Raw genomic sequence first — 18786 nt, 5'->3', positions numbered from 1 at the left:
ACAGCTGTGGTGGTGTTACGGCATATAGGCCTATCTCTACCCTTCCATCTGGCATCCTCCCATTCCATACAGCAATCTGGTTCATTTTCGGAAGGTGTGATGATGGGATTATGTGTGTCATCAATACATTCAACCACACGTGAAATCATAAAGGAAATTCTAATTATTAGGTTACTTCCAGAGGTCACAGCAAGATGTTATCAAGTGAACATCATTTATCAGATTAGCCTCATTTAAACTGATTTCTCCACCACTGACCTGCAATCCTGTGAATCTCCTCTTTGATGGATCTCACAGGTTTGTGTCCAGGAAACAACACAAAAACTCTCAGAAAGAGTGTGAGAACGAGGCACACTTTCCGTCCTGCTCTGATACAGTGGCCTTACTAATGTGCTCTGCATCTCCGATGTTATATAGAAAAATGTGCAATAAATGAATGTACTGCACTGCAAAAAATGCTTTTCTTACTTAGCCTTTTTTGTCTTGTTGTTTCCTGTCAAAATATCTAAACATTCTTAAATCAAGATGCATTTACAACATAAGAAAAACTCAGAGTTTCCCATCTCAGGGTAAATCAAATCAGAGTTCAAGTTTTAACTCAGAGTTGGTTGAACCTCCTTATTGAAACAGGCCCCTGGTTTCACAGACAAGGCTTAAGCCTAGTCCCAAACTAAAATGCATGTTTGAGCTGTTTTAACTTAAAGCAACTTGACATATTTTAAGATATTTTAAGATGTCATTTTGTCTCAAGATGCATGCCATTAATGTATTTGTTTTTCTAAGACATGTTTATAAATGCTATAAACGGTTAATGTTTATAGCAAAGTATATAATAAATCAAAATAAATGTTTAAATATGCATTTAATGTTATTTTCTCAAAACTGATGAAATATTTCTACTTTTTTATTTCTAAAACAATATCTTATCGGTGCAACATCAATGACTATTTAAACTGGGTTTGTTATAAAAAGTGACATATAGTTGTAATTGAGTAATTATATTGTATCAATACTCAATCATGCTTTCCCTTATTGTTTGACTGAATATTCACAATTTTAGTTTAAATCCTTGACTGCATGGTCATCTGAAATGATGACAGATTATGTCCCACACACATTCCTCAGGTCTGATCTGCATCATGACCTGTTCACCTTCATTCTTACACAGAATGCATGCGCAGCTTCCTTCTAATCTAAAGAATTGTGGTGCAGAAGACTGTGGGAGTACATGACAACATGATTTCTCAAGAGTAGAGTAACAGGCAAAACAACATTCTTAAAACATAGCCTGCTTTTAAAATAGTCAGACACCAATCAGACAATGGAAAAGTAAACACGTTTTAAGCATATGTAAGTATAACATTTCTAAATGCCAGAATAAAATATCCAGTCAAATGTAAAAGTGTTATGCTTTTACTGTAGTAACCCATGGGTTATTAAAAGTCTACATTTCTTGAGTTGAGTACTATAACATTGCATGTCGTTTTAACTTGTGATTTCGATCCTTTTGTGTCAGATAAAAGGAGGAAAACAAGGCTGTATGGAACATGTTTTACTCACACACTGAGCTCTGTGTTGCTCATGAAATTACAACATCATGGTTTTCTTTCTCCTTGTTGTCTTTGGTAAGTGTTTTAAGTAAACATGGATGTAGATTTTATGATTTTGTGATATCTTAAAAAGGATGACACACTTTACAGTAGTTATTGGGCTTTCTGTTGAAATGTGAATTTAAAGCTTAAAATTTAAAATTAAAATGATTTATTTTAAATAATTATAAAAAATAAGCTTTTATTTTTCACATGCAAGCATGTTTTCAAGTGTTTGTAGTGCTTTGCATACCCAAAATTACAGTCAATGTGCTGGTACTTTTCTTTGTAAATGCATTAATTAATCCATGTTTATCCTATGTTTTCCGCAGGGCTTTTAGCCTTCACTTCAAGCCAAATATCTCACCAGTATCACTTCATAAATATCAGAAAGAACTGGACTGAGGCTCAGAGATTCTGCCGTGAGAATTACACTGACCTGGCGACTGTGAATAATGCAGACGAGATGAACAGCTTGTTCAAAACCATTGCGAATGTTTCGTATGACGTGTATATTGGACTTTATAGAAGTGAAGTGTTCAGATGGCACTGGTCCCTGCCAGACAGTTACAGTGAAGAGACGTTCCAAAACTGGAAAGATACACAACCAGATGTAAATAATAATGAGGGCTGTGCTGTAATGGACAACAGTGGGAAATGGTTTAATATTAGCTGTGACTCACAAAGGCAGTTTGTATGCTTTGATGGTAAGAATTTCTATCGCACTTTTGTCTGTACATTGTATTTATAGTTTACTGTGTAGTTTGTGGTAATGCATTACCATACCACTGTTTTTATTTAGCCTAATATAACAGATATGTTAGTACTCCAGTTTTATACCTTTGTAATCTGTTATAAAAGTGCAACATTGCACCCTTTTATTTTCTGACATTAACAGCAATTAGAATCTTTTTCTTGTCATGTGTTTGTAGCAACAGCCGATGCCAAGTATATTCTGATTGAGGAGAACAAATCCTGGAGAGAGGCCCAGGAATATTGCAGAACCTTCCACACTGATCTAGCCAATGTCAGAAACTCCTCAGAAAATCATGATGTCAAGATCACTGTAAAAAAAAAAGATGTATGGATCGGACTATTTAAAGACCCTTGGTCATGGTCGGATCAAAGCAACTCTTCTTTCCGTTTCTGGAATTCAAGTCAGTTAAGAAACATCAGAAGAGACCAGGACTGTGTTTCAGTGATGGTGAATCAAACAGGAAAATGGAAAGATTACCAATGTAACACCACTCAGCCCTTCATCTGTCATAGTGGTGAGTTCATCCTTTTTTATTTAGCAGCCTTTAAATCTGCTCAGAAATCTATTTACTTAAAGGAGCTGTATGTAAGAAATGTATTTCAATTAATCATAAAATGGCCCTGATATGTCACTAGACATTAAGAAATCATGTTCATTTCAAATACTTATATCACTGACAACAGTAGTACGGCCAGGATATTGTCATTTAAAAAGTGAAGTTGCAGCCCTCAACTGATGTTGATGTTGTCATCTTGTGTTTTGGCCTGAAGCGCCACCCTCCACCTATCTACCAATCACGAAGTCAGTAGTGTTTCGGCATCCGGGTTGCCAGCTCTGCTCTAGTTACCATAGCTATGTAGCAGCCTACATTCCTGCTGGATCCTGCAGCCTATCTGGCAACCTCGAGTCAGGGGGGAGGGGGAGGGGATACACCGCTCTACAGTAATTTGAAAGTGATTGCAGTACCAGTTTTGGCCACAATCTTACATACGGCTCCTTTAACCTATAAATGCATAAATGTTTCCTCAATCATTATCACAGAGCCATTTCAAGTCTTGAAGTCAAGACTTCCTATTCTTTTGTTTTCTGCCTGCGGTAACTATGAGTGAAACGTCACTTCATCATTGTGTATCAGACATTGACACCTTGTAGAATAAAGGTGAATTGCACTTATTCAGTCATCAAAGATTAAATTATTGTTGTGCAGAAAAAATATACTTACACTGTTAAACACCTTAGTTCGTTAGAGTTTATTATACTCTATACAATATTTCCAAAAAAATGAATGAGAAAACAGGCTTCCCTTTCGTAGTCACTCCGAGTTACGTCGGATGACGACGAATGGGGTTTCGCTTAGAAAGCCTATCATCTTCGAGTATATAAAACGAGCCAATGGCAATGAAATGCCATGGGTCTGCGGAATTTGCATAGCGTATCTCCGCCCCACGCAGGGGGTATATAAGGAAGTGCGCGAGCAACATGCAGATATGTTTTCGCTTCGGAGCCAAGTTGATTCTTCACTCCACTGCCAAACTCTGAGTTATATCTTCATTCTCTTCGAGACGAGCCTCTCTCCAAGTGTTGGTGTGACAGCGAGTTCCAGCGAGTGCACATTCCCTGCTTATCTGTGCAGTGATTTGCCAGAGTGTGTGTGTTCATCTCCCTGGTCGCTTCAACATTTGTGGAGAAATCTCCTTTCACATAAGAGCATTGCACGCGGCACATCTTTTTAAAGATGCCTCGCCCGTGTATTTCTGGTAAAGGCAGCGTTTGTGGATGAGTCATGTTCCCATTGCGGGAACATGCCCATTGCACGGTTGCGGTCGAGACTCAATGACCTTCGTGGTAGAGTCCCCTCACCCGCACCCCGATCTACGAGCTCCACGAGAGCTGGTATTCGGCTGGCGGCCAGGGTGACCTGAGGGTTACGGTGTGGAACAAAGCGCCGACTATTCCACGCTCCACACCGTCCTCTAGCGCCGTGCAACCCGCGAGTGTTTCAAATGAGCCTGCAGTACAGTCCACTGACTTGCCGCAGGTCTCATTTGGCGCTCCAGAGGAGGACCGTATGTCGATCGCTGCATCACAAGGTGGGCAGGAGTCCTTGGGAAGTGACGATTCGGCTGTGCTGCCACCCTCGGGTGTCCCAGCATTGCCCGAGTCTGATCCCGAGCTGACGGCCATGCTTTCCCGGGCAGCCGCGGCCATTGGCCTTGAGTGGTCCCCGCCACCTGGTCCAGTGCGCTCGCGGCTGGATGATTGTTTTTTGGGAGCGGCCGCTGACCCTCGTCGCCGCCCAACCCCAATACCTTTCTTCCCGGATGTGCATGAGGAGGTCACGAGGTCCTGGAAGGCACCATTGTCTTCCCGTGATCGCTCGGCGACCTCCTCTGCCTTTCCTCCTCTCGATCAGGCGGCTGCTAAAGGGTACACTGGGGTTCCCCGGGTCGAACGCTCTGTTGCGATGCAACTGTGTCCTCAGAGTGCTTCCTCCCGTGGTGACCCAAAGCACCCCTCCAAGGCCTGTAGGTTCTCCTCCACTCTTGTGGCGAAGACCTACAGAGCTGCGGGGCAGGCAGCCTCCTCACTGCATGCCATGGCGACACTGCAGGTCTACCAGGCCCAGTTGTTGCGTGACATGCACGAGGGGAGGACTGACCCAGCACTCTTCGATGAGTTGCGTGCTGCCACCGACCTCGCTCTCCGGGCGACGAAGGTGACCGCACGCTCGCTGGGTCAGGTGATGTCCACTTGTGTGGTCCAGGAACGTCACCTGTGGCTTAACCTGGCTGATATGCGGGAGGCAGAGCGGACCCGGTTCCTCGACACCCCCATATCCCAGGCTGGCCTCTTCGGCGGTGCAGTCGAGGACTTTGCCCAGCAGTTCTCGACTGCCCAGAAGCAGACTGAGGCTTTAAAACATGTCCTGCCCCGGCGGCCCGCTGCTTTGGCAGCGCAGTCGTCGGCACAGGTGCCTCAGCCTGCTCGCCGCCGAGGGCGCCCTCCTGCGGCTCCCGCACCTCCCGGTCGGCCCCAGCAGTCCGCTTCTTCCGGGTCGCGTCGTGGAGGAAGCCGCAGGAAGGCGCCACAGCCCTCTCCCGCCCCGCGCCCCGCTAAACGCCAGGCCAAGCGGCGCTCCTGAGACGGGCTGCTCAGAGATGGCACTGAGTTCTTTTCAGGAGACGGTAGCAGGGCCGCTCCTTCCCCCGGTGGAGGGCCGGGGGAGAATCCTTGGTTGTCCCATTCCCGCTGCTCGTACCACGACGAGCAGCACCCTAATGTGGTTAAAGAAAGAACTCACTCTCCCATCTCTGAGCACACAGAGTTCTCGGATGACAGTGCGCGCCGCTCACGAGCCTCGCCACTCTCGTCCCCCTCTGTCGCCAGACCCCTGCCAGAGCACGCCCCTGTGGGACGCTGGTCCTCCCCTGGCCTCCTCTGGCAGGACGCGGCTAATGACCGTGCCCCCGCACCGGGCCGCTATGCCACCCACGCCTGGGCCGGTCATTCCGCCTCGCTGCACCACTGAGGGTACGTCTGTGGTCCGCATGACCCCGCTGGTACAGTTCCTGGAAGCCTGGTTAGAGCTTCCCAGGCTGTCCCGCTGGGTCGCGAGGACCATCAGGCTCGGCTACGCGATTCAGTTCGCGCGGTCTCCTCCCCGCTTTAGGGGAGTCCGCTTCACTATGGTCGGTGGCAATGCCCCGGTTATGAGAGCGGAGGTCGCTACCTTACTGGCTAAGGGTGCGATCGAGACTGTCCCTCCAGCCGAAATGAGGTCCGGCTTTTACAGCCCTTACTTCATTGTACCGAAGAAATCCGGTGGGTTACGACCAATCCTCGACTTGCACGTCTTGAACCGCTCCCTTCACAGGATGCCGTTCAAGATGCTCACGGCCAAACGCCTTTTCGAGTGCATACGGCCGCAGGATTGGTTTGCAGCGATCGACCTGAAGGACGCCTACTTTCATGTCTCCATTCTTCCTCGACACAGACCGTTTCTACGGTTTGCTTTCGAGGGGCAGGCATACCAGTACGCGGTTCTCCCTTTCGGGCTAGCCCTGTCTCCTCGCGTCTTCACGAAGGTCGTCGAGGCAGCCCTTGTTCCCCTACGAGAACACGGGGTTCGCATCCTGAACTATCTCGACGACTGGCTTATCCTAGCTCACTCTCGAGACCAGGTTTGCGAACACAGGGACCGAGTCCCAGTGACTCCGACCTGCCGTCAGACCTTCTCCCCGTGGTCGAACCTCAATTTTCTACGGGCCGGAGTTCCCTTAGAACGAGTTTCCAGGCATGTTGTTGTATCGACAGATGCCTCCACCACGGGTTGGGGCACCATGTGCAATGGACATGCTGCTGCGGGCTCCTGGACAGGACCCCAGCGCCTTTGGCATGTCAATTGCCTCGAGTTGCTGGCTGTACGCCTTGCCCTGCACCGCTTCCGTGCGTTGCTCAAGGGTCAACATGTACTAGTCCGATCAGACAATACCGCCACAGTAGCGTACATCAACCGTCAAGGTGGTCTACGCTCCCGCCGTATGTCGCAATTCCTCTGAGGAAGGACCTGCTTTCTCAGGGACGGGGCACCTTATGGCACCCTCGTCCCGATCTTTGGAACCTCCACGTGTGGCTCCTGGACGGGACGAGGTAGGTTTGAGTACCCTACCACCAGCGGTGGTGGCTACCATCACTTCCGCTAGAGCATCGTCCACGAGACATGCCTATGCGTTGAAGTGGAACCTCTTCGTCGACTGGTGTTCTTCTAAACATCTAGAACCCACGAAATGCCCCATCAGTGTCGTGCTTTCCTTCCCGCAAGAAGGGTTGGAGCGAAGGCTGTCTCCCTCCACCCTGAAAGTGTATGTTGCCGCCATTGCCGCACATCAGGACGCAGTTGATGGTAAGTCCTTGGGGAAGCACGACCTGATCGTCAGGTTCCTGAGGGGAGCGAGGAGACTGAATCCTCCTCGTCCTCCCCTCGTACCCTCTTGGGACCTCTCAGTGGTTCTAACTGCCCTGCAGAGTGCTCCCTTTGAGCCTCTGCAATCAGTGGAGCTTAAGTTTCTGTCAATGAAGACAGCGCTCCTGGTTGCATTGGCCTCCATCAAGAGGGTAGGGGACCTGCAGGCATTTTCGGTTGACGAAGCGTGCCTGGAATTCGGACCGGCTAACTCTCACGTGATCCTGAGACCCCGGCCTGGATATGTGCCCAAGTTTCCCACCACACCCTTTCGAGACCAGGTGGTGAACCTGCAAGCGCTGCCCTTTGAGGAGGCAGACCCAGCCTTGGCACTGCTCTGTCCAGTACGCGCCCTCCGTGCTTACGTTGACAGAACGCAGTGTTTCAGGACCTCAGACCAGCTTTTTGTCTGTCATGGTGGGAAGCTGAAGGGAAAGGCTCTCTCCAAGCAAAGGTTGTCTCACTGGATAGTGGACGCCATTGCTTTGGCTTACCAGCAGCAAGGTCGACCGTGCCCCCTTGGTGTGACGGCCCACTCCACTCGGAGTGTGGCATCCTCTTGGGCTCTAGCGCATGGCGCCTCGCTAACAGACATCTGCAGAGCTGCAGGCTGGGCGACACCTAACACATTCGCGAGATTCTACAATCTCCGAGTAGAGCCAGTTTCTTCTCATGTACTCGCTTCAACTAGCCGGTACTAGATTCTGCTCAGTTGTCTTCGCTTGCTCGCCATTCCTCTCTACGGACGGGATACGTGCGATATTCTCCTCAGGTGAGCCTAATAAGCCCTGAGTCTCCTCCAGCACTGACGACGTCAACGCCAGAGTTATGCCACTGGCAGCTTTCGCGCTTGGCTAGGTGCCTCCATGTGCATGGTTCCCTTCGGGCGACCCCCACATGTGTATTCCACTGTAAGCCTCTTTGAGCATGTGTCTTCCCTTGGCAAGCCACCTTGCCACCCCTGGGGTTGAAATATTCCACCTGCGGCTGGACACCCCAGTGATTCTCCATATGCAGCCCTTCGGGTCATATGTGTATTCTAAGTCCCCCCCTTCGGTTGGGCATGATTGCATATTCCACTGAGATATGCTTCCCAGTGTACCTTGGTATTCCTGTGTTAAGTAGGAGTCCTTCGTCCGTGCCAGTCTCATGACAGGGAGCTCAGACTTACGCAGGGCACTGGAAGACAGTCGAGAGGTGGCGTGATTACACTGGGAACCCCATTCGTCGTCATCCGACGTAACTCGGAGTGACTACGAAAGGGAACGTCTCGGTTACGTATGTAACCCTCGTTCCCTGAGTAGGGAACGGAGACGTTACGTCTCCCTGCCACTTCCGCTGTACCGCTGGAACGCCTGAGTTCAGTCTCGGCTCCTCAGCGAAGAAACATATCTGCATGTTGCTCGCGCACTTCCTCATATACCCCCTGCGTGGGGCGGAGATACGCTATGCAAATTCCGCAGACCCATGGCATTTCATTGCCATTGGCTCGTTTTATATACTCGAAGATGATAGGCTTTCTAAGCGAAACCCCATTCGTCGTCATCCGACGTAACGTCTCCGTTCCCTACTCAGGGAACGAGGGTTACATACGTAACCGAGATGATTCTTTTATAATTTTATTATATTTTTCTTGTTATATTGTTTATAATGAATTGATTGAGGAATACTAAGAAAGCTGATGTCTAACTTTAAAAAATGAATGAGGCGGAGGGTAGTGAATGATATACCGGGTCACTAAAGACCTGAGGTAAGTATTATGCATCTAATCTGCCTCCTTTACGGATCTGAAATCTCAATCAACCACTGAACCATGTACATTGCTAGCACCAACATTAAAGGGATAGTGCTCTAAAAAACACCCTCATGTGGTTCCAAGTAGAGCTGCATGATTTGGGGATAAAATCTTTTATTTTTTATTTTATTTTTTTGGTTTGTTTTTTTGTGGGGAAAAAAGCTCCAGGTTTGCTGTTTTTGTTTGTAGGGCTGCACAGTATGGCCCAATTATTATTATTATTATTATTATTATTATTATTATTAAGGCAAAAGATGCATTAACTATGCAATTTATTAACCAAAAGATTCCCACTCACAGCTACTCCTGGAGCAGGAACAACAACACAGCACAGACCAGCTCAAAACGCAACTGAGGGTGAAAATACAAGCAGTCAACCAACACAAATACTCACTACAGGTCCAGAGCAAGGTGAGAGATACACTCACTGGGAATATTTTTGATGCTGTTACTAATACGACAGTAAAAAAATTTTTTTTATTGTTTGTATCATTCATTTGCTTGTGTGCCTGTTCCAGACAAAACTCTCATTAGACTGATTGTGCATTAGTGGTGGGGATTTATCAGTTACTATTTCTGCATATTACATATACCAATTGGTAGCAATAAGCAATCATCTTTATGAGAGTTACTGAATGATTCAACCAATTCGCTCAAAAACACAGATTTATTCAGGAACAAGACATTGTACCAGTTATTTCTGCTTCATTAGGAACTGTTTTGTTGATGAGCAAACACAGCATTGCATCTAAAATGTAAGTTATTAATATAACCTTTTTGCTTATTTAACTGTTGTATCACACTCACTTATGGCCTTAATCACAGTTGTGGGCCGACCACAACAACTGTACTGTTGCTTACACTCTTAGAAGAAAAGGTTCTATAGAACCTAAAAGGGTTCTGTCAGGCGCTTTATATAGAATCTCTTAGGGGTCAAGGGGTAATTTTATGGATTTAGTTATAATTAATCAATTTTGTTTAAATAAATTTTTTACGGTACATATGTAATTTTTGGCCCTCTAGCAGTTAAAAAAACTGCATGCATTTTGCGTAAGACATTTTTTTTTTTTATTGTGCTCCAGCTCTGCGTGACTGTGCGGATGAATATGATTCTTTCTCATAACTTGAAAAAGAAAAAAAAGATGATCCTACTGCTCATAAACATTCACTATAGGCTTAAGAGATATAATTAGTTTATATGAAAAGGATCTCAAGCTGATTAACCCATTTGTGCCCAAATTTTTCTGAATGGTTTCATGCATATAATCGTGTTAATAGTGTCCTATGTGAACATGTTCTGCATATATTTTCCCCAGTTTTTTCTTTTTTCTTTCTTGAAAATCATATATGAATGTGCGGCAACTATAGTTGCCGGTGGGCAAATATGTTGTATGCACCCCCTCAATGTAAAATATGAATAGGAGAACATTTGGCATTTATCTCAAAATAACTGCTTTCAACAGATCAATCTTTATTCATAAACAAATTTATTATGTATAAAATTCGAAGAACATTTGATGCAAACCCAAAAAAACTGCATCTAGCTTATAATCTCTTGAATATGAAAACACAACACAACAAAAAACAAATCCATTTGCCTTAACCATTGTGCGCTGTTCAGGGTATTTTTGACCCACATTTCTAACTTTCATTCATGGGGATAACATGGATAATTTGACATGGTTTAGTTTAAAAGTAACAAATTATCACTTTAACCAGTAGATGGCTGCAGAACTATTTGCTATTTGACTAACTGAAAGACATCTTTTCACAAGTTTTTCCAGTTGTATTCATATCTACATATTATGAAATCACAATTATAATAATAAAAGTTACTTTTGTCAAAGTTTAGGCACTTTTTGTACTGAAAAAAAACAACAACAACAACTGTTTTTCAGTAATGTTATATTATGATTAGAATCAAATGAATTTTATCAATGGACAAAATTCATCCTCAAAATCAGAAACAACACAGAACACACATAGACAGAAATGAAGTGGCACACTTTAAATTTGTAGAATTATATGAAAAAGATGTTTGAAATAAATGATAAACTCTAAAAACTCCAACTTTTCTCTTTGTAAATCCTGATCAGGTTTGATTCTAATCATAATGTAACATTATTCAAAAACTGATTTTTTTTTTCAGTACAAAAACTGCTAAACTTTGACAAAAAGTAACTTTTATTGTTATATTTGCGATTTCATTATACGTATATATGAATCTACCTGGAAAAACTTGTGAAAAGAAGTCTGAAACTTTTAGTACTTTTAGAGCTCTGCAGCCATCTACTGGTTAAAGGAATTTTGTTTTGTTTTTTACTTTTAAAACAGCATTTTCCAAAATTTGGGCAAAAATCTTACTCTAAACCATGTCAAATTATCCATGTTATCCCCATGAATGAAAGTTAGAAATGTGGGTATTTTATAAGGCAAATTTTACATATTTTTTTTTTCCTTTTTGGAGAATTTTTCTTTTCTTTTATTGAACATTTTGTGGAGTAAAAATGTCCAAATGTGGAGTAAAAACATTAACTGAGTAAAGCTGAGTAAAATTACATTTGTTTAAAATATATATATATTGTTACAAAATGACATTTTGTTGCTTGGGGTCTCTCAGACCCCAAACAGCCTGACTGTAAACCGCAAACGAACAGCGCACAAGGGTTAAAGTTGTGGAACATAGTGCAGAACAAAGTGCAGCCATAACAGGGCATTGTGTATCAAAAAGTTAAATGAAAATAAATAAATACAAATAAATAGAATGTAGAAAAAAATATATCTATATAACAAAAAAAAAAGAGATGGTCCTCACTGCAGAACACGAAATCCAGGGGGAGGAGTTGGATCCAGATCCAACTCCTCCCAACTTACATATACCTAAACCTATCCATCTCCACCCCCTGATCCCTAAACCCACCCCTAAACCTACCCATCTCCACCCCCTGATCCCTAAACCCACCCCTAAATCTACCCATCTCCACCCCCTGATCCCTAAACCCAGCCCTAAACCTACCAATCTCCACCCCTTAGATCTGGATCCAACCCCCCCCCCCCCCCCCCCCCCCCCCCCCTTGGATCTCGTGTACTGCAGTAAGGTGCTACTAAAAAAAAAGGCAAATAACAAAAATAACAGTACATACAGACAATTTATGAACAGTAGAGATGTCATTTAAGGGTTAAGTTATGTTTATGCACTAAACAAGACCAATAACCTTGATTTATTAACCTATTAACACAGTATACCCCATTTTCCCATGATATACTTACAAGGCATTTGCCCACCAGCATCTATAGTTGCCACTTGGACTTTTGACTAAGTATACAAAAAACTATAGATCTCTTGTAAGATTTGTTTTGTTTGGATGATTCTAGAGACCTTCATGACTATGTATATACAGTGCAATGCATAAGTGAATACACCCATGCTAAAGTTGACTAAAAAGAGGAATAAAAAATCATATTTTGGAAATTGAACTTAATGCCTTAATTAAAAAAATTAGGAAAAATCCAACCTTTAAGGACACCAATTTTCTTTGTGAATGAATAATGTATCGTAAATAAATAAATGTTCTTCCTTAAAATACATGGTGCATAAGTGAGTACACCCCTATGTTAAATTCCCATAGAGGCAGGCAGATTTTTATTTTTAAGTATTTAAAAAAAAAAAATTTTAGGATACTATGCATCCTGATAAAGTTCCCTTGGCCTTTGGAATTAAAATAGCCCCACATCATCACATAGCCTTCACCATACCTAGAGATTGGCATGGGGTACTTTCCATAAGATCATCTCTCAATGCAAATCAAACTAGCTTTTAGGCTAACTGAAATAAAATCATGCCAATCTCTAGGTATGGTGAAGGCTATGTGATGATGTGGGGCTATTTTAATTCCAAAGGCCAAGGGAACTTTATCAGGATGCATAGTATCCTAAAAAAAAATTAAAAAAAATACTTAAAAATAAAAATCTGCCTGCCTCTATGGGAATTTAACATAGGGGTGTACTCAGTTATGCACCATGTATTTTAAGGAAGAACATTTATTTATTTACGATACATTATTCATTCACAAAGAAAATTGGTGTCCTTAAAGGTTGGATTTTTCCTAATTTTTTAAATTAAGGCATTAAGTTCAATTTCCAAAATATGATTTTTTATTCCTCTTTTTAGTCAACTTTAGCATGGGTGTATTCACTTATGCATTGCACTGTATATATAAATATATATATATATATACAGTGAGGAAAATAAATATTTGAACACCCTGCTATTTTGCAAGTTCTCCCACTTGGAAATCATGGAGGGGTCTGAAATTGTCATCGTAGGTGCATGTCCACTGTGAGAGACATAATCTAAAAAAAGAAATCCAGAAATCACAATATATGATTTTTTAACTATTTATTTGTATGATACAGCTGCAAATAAGTATTTGAACACCTGTCTATCAGCTAGAATTCTGACCCTCAAAGACCTGTTAGTCTGCCTTTAAAATGTCCACCTCCACTCCATTTATTATCCTAAATTAGATGCACCTGTTTGAGGTCGTTATCTGCATAAAGACACCTGTCCACCCCATACAATCAGTAAGAATCCAACTACTAACATGGCCAAGACCAAAGAGCTGTCCAAAGACACTAGAGACAAAATTGTACACCTCCACAAGGCTGGAAAGGGCTACGGGGAAATTGCCAAGCAGCTTGGTGAAAAAAGGTCCACTGTTGGAGCAATCATTAGAAAATGGAAGAAGCTAAACATGACTGTCAATCTCCCTCGGACTGGGGCTCCATGCAAGATCTCACCTCGTGGGGTCTCAATGATCCTAAGAAAGGTGATAAATCAGCCCAGAACTAGACGGGAGGAGCTGGTCAATGACCTGAAAAGAGCTGGGACCACCGTTTCCAAGGTTACTGTTGGTATTACACTAAGACGTCATGGTTTGAAATCATGCATGGCACGGAAGGTTCCCCTGCTTAAACCAGCACATGTCAAGGCCCGTCTGAAGTTTGCCAATGACCATTTGGATGATCCAGAGGAGTCATGGGAGAAAGTCATGTGGTCAGATGAGACCAAAATAGAACTTTTTGGTCATAATGCCACTAAACGTGTTTGGAGGAAGAAGAATGATGAGTACCATCCCAAGAACACCATCCCTACTGTGAAGCATGGGGGTGGTAGCATCATGCTTTGGGGGTGTTTTTCTGCACATGGGACAGGGCGACTGCACTGTATTAAGGAGAGGATGACCGGGGCCATGTATTGCGAGATTTTGGGGAACAACCTCCTTCCCTCAGTTAGAGCATTGAAGATGGGTCGAGGCTGGGTCTTCCAACATGACAATGACCCGAAGCACACAGCCAGGAAAACCAAGGAGTGGCTCTGTAAGAAGCATATCAAGGTTCTGGCGTGGCCTAGCCAGTCTCCAGACCTAAACCCAATAGAGAATCTTTGGAGGGAGCTCAAACTCTGTGTTTCTCAGCGACAGCCCAGAAACCTGACTGATCTAGAGAAGATCTTTGTGGAGGAGTGGGCCAAAATCCCTCCTGCAGTGTGTGCAAACCTGGTGAAAAACTACAGGAAACGTTTGACCTCTGTAATTGCAAACAAAGGCTACTGTACCAAATATTAACATTGATTTTCTCAGGTGTCCAAATACTTATTTGCAGCTGTATCATACAAATAAATTGTTAAAAAATCATATATTGTGATTTCTGATTTTTTTTTTTAGATTATGTCTCTCACAGTGGACATGCACCTACGATGACAATTTCAGACCCCTCCATGATTTCCAAGTGGGAGAACTTGCAAAATAGCAGGGTGTTCAAATACTTATTTTCCTCACTGTATATATGTCAACAAAAAATACTTATTAGTAACATGAAAATGACCTTTCTTTGGGAGGGTTTGCCTTCGCCATGCTTCCTGGAAGTAGGGGTAGGAAGTTGACAGCCTCATGTGACAGGAAGGAAGTGAATACCTTTTTTTTTTTTTTTTAATCCTTTATTTGGTTGTTTGCTTGCATGTCATTGAGAAATAAAACATGGACTACATCTAGAAAAATACTTACAAAAGGAAAATGACAACTATGCACTGCGGTAACTATAGTTACCAGACAGCTTTACCCATTAAAAGACACGGTACTTTCTTGAAAATAAATTTCAGCACAGCTCTAGAACAACCATAATGAAATGACCCTTCACAATAGATAATTCTTTACAATGAACTCTGTTGGAGAGCTGCATATGGCAATTTATCTGCTCAATAAAAACTAATAGTAATAAAAACTGCATCTCTGTGTCACTTAATCCCGCATCTCCTAAAAGCCAAGCCAATGTTGATTCTCATTTTATTACGAGCTCTGCCGCGTTCTCTTTTTGCCAGCAGACTCTCCTCTGTTTGGCATTTTATTGAAACGGGTGATTCCCTGAAGGTTGGAGATTTAGCGTTCTCCATGTCAACTTTTCTCTCTTGTTGTGACAACTAACCTATGCCACTCCATACAAAGTAGATGCAATCACTTCTTCCACATACGACTCTGTATAATCCATATTTTTGTCTAATCATTCCAAAGATAACCTAATTCTGGTCCGTGAGAACCTGACGTGGACTGAAGCTGTGAGTTACTGCAGAAAGCACCATGTGGACCTGGTCTCCATTCACAGTGAGGAGCTTCAGAACAGGGCAGCGAGAAGAGCCATCCAGGCCTCCACTTCTCATGTATGGCTGGGTCTCCGTTACACCTGCACCTTCAACTTCTGGTTCTGGATAAAGAACAGAGAAGCAGGCTGCTACCAGAACTGGGTGTCTGGCCACGGGCCACGTGGTCATGAGGAGTGTGGGCTGTCAGGAGCTATGGAGTCCACTGGAGGGCACCGTTGGTTCGGGAGGCCAGAGAGCGAAAGGCTGAATTTCATCTGCCACACGTGTGCAGACTGCCAATTATGTACTGATGCAGTTTAACCATAAAGAATAATGGAAGGCTATGAAGATGCAGTCAAAGAGAAACTGCTTATTTGATCCTAAACATTTTTAATGGATGCTGCGAGCTTCACGTCATTCCAATGGCAACAAAAACACGTCCAGCATTAAAAATTGTCTCATCTTCTCTATGAATTCATGTATTTTAAAGTTTTTTTCTTTCATTCAAAGTTGGACACACAGTGACTTAATTTCATAAGATAATGCACTTTTTATTATAATTGGTGAATAGTCAGCAAATATGTGATCTGAACACATCAGACTGAGCCTCTGTCTTCATGCTTGTAGTGAACATGGTTGTAATATTTGTAATAATATAAATACACAATAAATATCGTAATATGAATCATATTACAATTTAAAATATTGTAATGTTATAATGAAATTGTAGTATTGTACTAATATATAATCAAGTAGCTTGTTGCAGAACATAATGTAAATTGGTAAATGTTAGACCTTCTCACACAAATGTATTTAAATGTTTCATTGGAAGTAATGGCATTTATTTTGTTGTATCATGAGGTAGTCTATATAAGTACACAAAGACGAGGAATAATACTAGGAGATAGACTTTAATAACAATACTCTGGAAACAGGAACAAATGCAGGAGTAAATCACACGCTAACGTTAACGAGAACTGACAAACACTAAGGGAACTGAAGGCTTGTAAGCATGAACAAACAAAAGGAACTAATGAGTTAATTAACAAGACACACGTGAATATAATGACTAATTAAACAGACTGAGGAAAATAGGTCACAGGACAGAACCAAAAAAACAATGAAAGAGGGAACAACGAACATACATGTTACAGGTAGTTTACAATAGAGGATCAACAACTCTTTTGTTTGCTCCTTTCTGTGTTCAGTTACAGGAACAGGTGTGTGGTTTTCATTTGCTTATCTAGATCTGTTCATTTAAAAGGTAAGAGTGAGATTAGAACTGTAATATGCTTTAACACACACTGGGGTGTCTTGAACACCATCATGCTGTCCATTCTCCTTGCTGTCTTGGGTAAGCTTTTTAGTACAGTCTTTCTCTCTTGACTTTCAAAACTGCTGATTAACATTTACTGTTATAATGGGCAATGATATGCTTACTTTTCTTTTCAAGGCATTAATGAATCCATGTTTATCCTATATGTTTTCCGCAGGGCTTTTGGCCTTCACTTCAAGCCAAATATCTCACCAGTATCACTTCATAAATATCAGAAAGAACTGGACTGAGGCTCAGAGATTCAGCCGTGAGAATTACACTGACCTGGCGACTGTGAATAATGGAGACGAGATGAACAGCTTGTTCAAAACCATTGCGAATGTTTCGTATGACGTGTATATTGGACTTTATAGAAGTGAAGTGTTCAGATGGCACTGGTCCCTGCCAGACAGTTATAGTAAAAAGAAAAATAAACAACCAGATATAAATAATAATGAGGGCTGTGCTGTAATAGCCAATTTGTATGCTTTGATGGTAAGAATTTCTAATGCACTATTGGCTTTACATTGTATTTATACATAGTTTACTGTGAAGTTTGTGGTAATGCATTACCATACCAAAATTGCTCCAGTTTTATGAATCTTTGTAATCTGTTATAAAAGTGCATAATTCCACCATATTATTATCTAACATCAGTGGAAATTGACATCTTTCGCTTGTCATTTGTCTAGCAACAACCAATGAAAAGTGTATCCTGATTGAGGTGAAAAAATCCTGGAGAGAGGCCCAGGAATATTGCAGAACCTTCCACACTGATCTAGCCAATGTCAGAAAATCCTCAGAAAATCATGATGTCAAGAAAACTTTAAAAAAAAAAGAAAAAAAAAAGATGTATGGATCGGACTATTTAAAGACCCTTGGTCATGGTCTGATCAAAGCAACTCTTCTTTCAGTTTCTGGAATTCAAGTCAGTTAAGAAACATCAGAAGAGACCAGGACTGTGTTTCAGTGATGGTGAATCAAACAGGAAAATGGAAGGATGTTCAATGTAACACCACTCAGCCCTTCATCTGTCATAGTGGTGAGTTCATCCTTTTCTATTTAGCGGCCTTTAAATCTGCTCAGAAATCTGTTAACTTAATCTCTAAGTAATATGTATGTAATCTGCCTCATTTACAGATCTAAAATCTCAATCAACCACTATACCAGGTATATTTCTAGCACCAATATTAAAGGGATAGGGTGTTTTGTTGTTTTGGGGTTGAGTTGTTTTGTTAACTTTGTTGGACTGGCTAAGAAGGAGTGCTGACCACTCTAGGTCCAAGTTAATGGGTACCCTTGTTCACTGAGTGATTTGATTCTTCTGAATTTCCTGTCACCTGAATGCACGTGTGCTTGTAGTGAAGTGGAATTGGGTAGGTTTGTTATTTCTCCTTGCCATCTGAAATGTTATCTTTGATTGATTTAGTTATTTTCCTTTAGTTTTGATTTTGAAGCCATATTAACCCCTTGTGTACTGAATTGTGTGTTTAGATTTTATTCTAGTTATAATAAAGTATTGTTATTTTTCTATATTCACGTCTCTGCTCTATCCTTGTGGGAACGAACCTGTGTGTCCTTACCGGACCATTATTTCCCTGGGTGAAATTCTCAGGGTGGCGTAGTCGGTGTTGTAATTATAATTGAGTCCAGAATCACGAAATCCACCCCTTCGGTGGCTACACTTGCAAAACTCAGTGAGTGAGAGAATCGTGCCAAAACTGGAAGCA

The 18786-nt window shown here is 42.4% G+C and overlaps 1 protein-coding gene across 1 annotated transcript; it reads left to right on the top strand.

Annotated features, from left to right (window-relative positions):
- Positions 1-1290: 1290 nt before the first annotated feature.
- Positions 1291-18098, top strand: LOC311067947 (macrophage mannose receptor 1). The gene is made up of 7 exons (XM_084090096.1): positions 1291-1350; positions 1517-1625; positions 1922-2296; positions 2522-2860; positions 9405-9515; positions 15674-17551; positions 17749-18098. Exons 2-6 carry the CDS (start codon positions 1598-1600, stop codon positions 16060-16062), a joined length of 1242 nt encoding a protein of 413 aa, XP_083946222.1. The 5' UTR covers positions 1291-1350; positions 1517-1597; the 3' UTR covers positions 16063-17551; positions 17749-18098.
- The last annotated feature ends 688 nt before the right edge of the window (positions 18099-18786 follow it).

Source organism: Abramis brama, assembly GCF_963993115.1.
Source record: "Abramis brama genome assembly, chromosome: 17".
Classification (NCBI taxonomy): Eukaryota; Metazoa; Chordata; class Actinopteri; order Cypriniformes; family Leuciscidae; genus Abramis; species Abramis brama.
The sequence above is the reverse complement of the archived record's forward strand: the minus strand, read 5'-3'. Positions and strand labels throughout refer to the sequence as shown.

Excerpts from the sequence above, each read along its gene's own strand:
- LOC311067947 (XM_084090096.1), top strand. The coding sequence starts at position 1,598 with ATGGTTTTCTTTCTCCTTGTTGTCTTTG. Across the intron at positions 1,626-1,921 it reads CTTTCTCCTTGTTGTCTTTG|GGCTTTTAGCCTTCACTTCA; the intron begins GTAAGTGTTTTA and ends TGTTTTCCGCAG. Across the intron at positions 2,861-9,404 it reads GCCCTTCATCTGTCATAGTG|CTACTCCTGGAGCAGGAACA; the intron begins GTGAGTTCATCC and ends TCCCACTCACAG.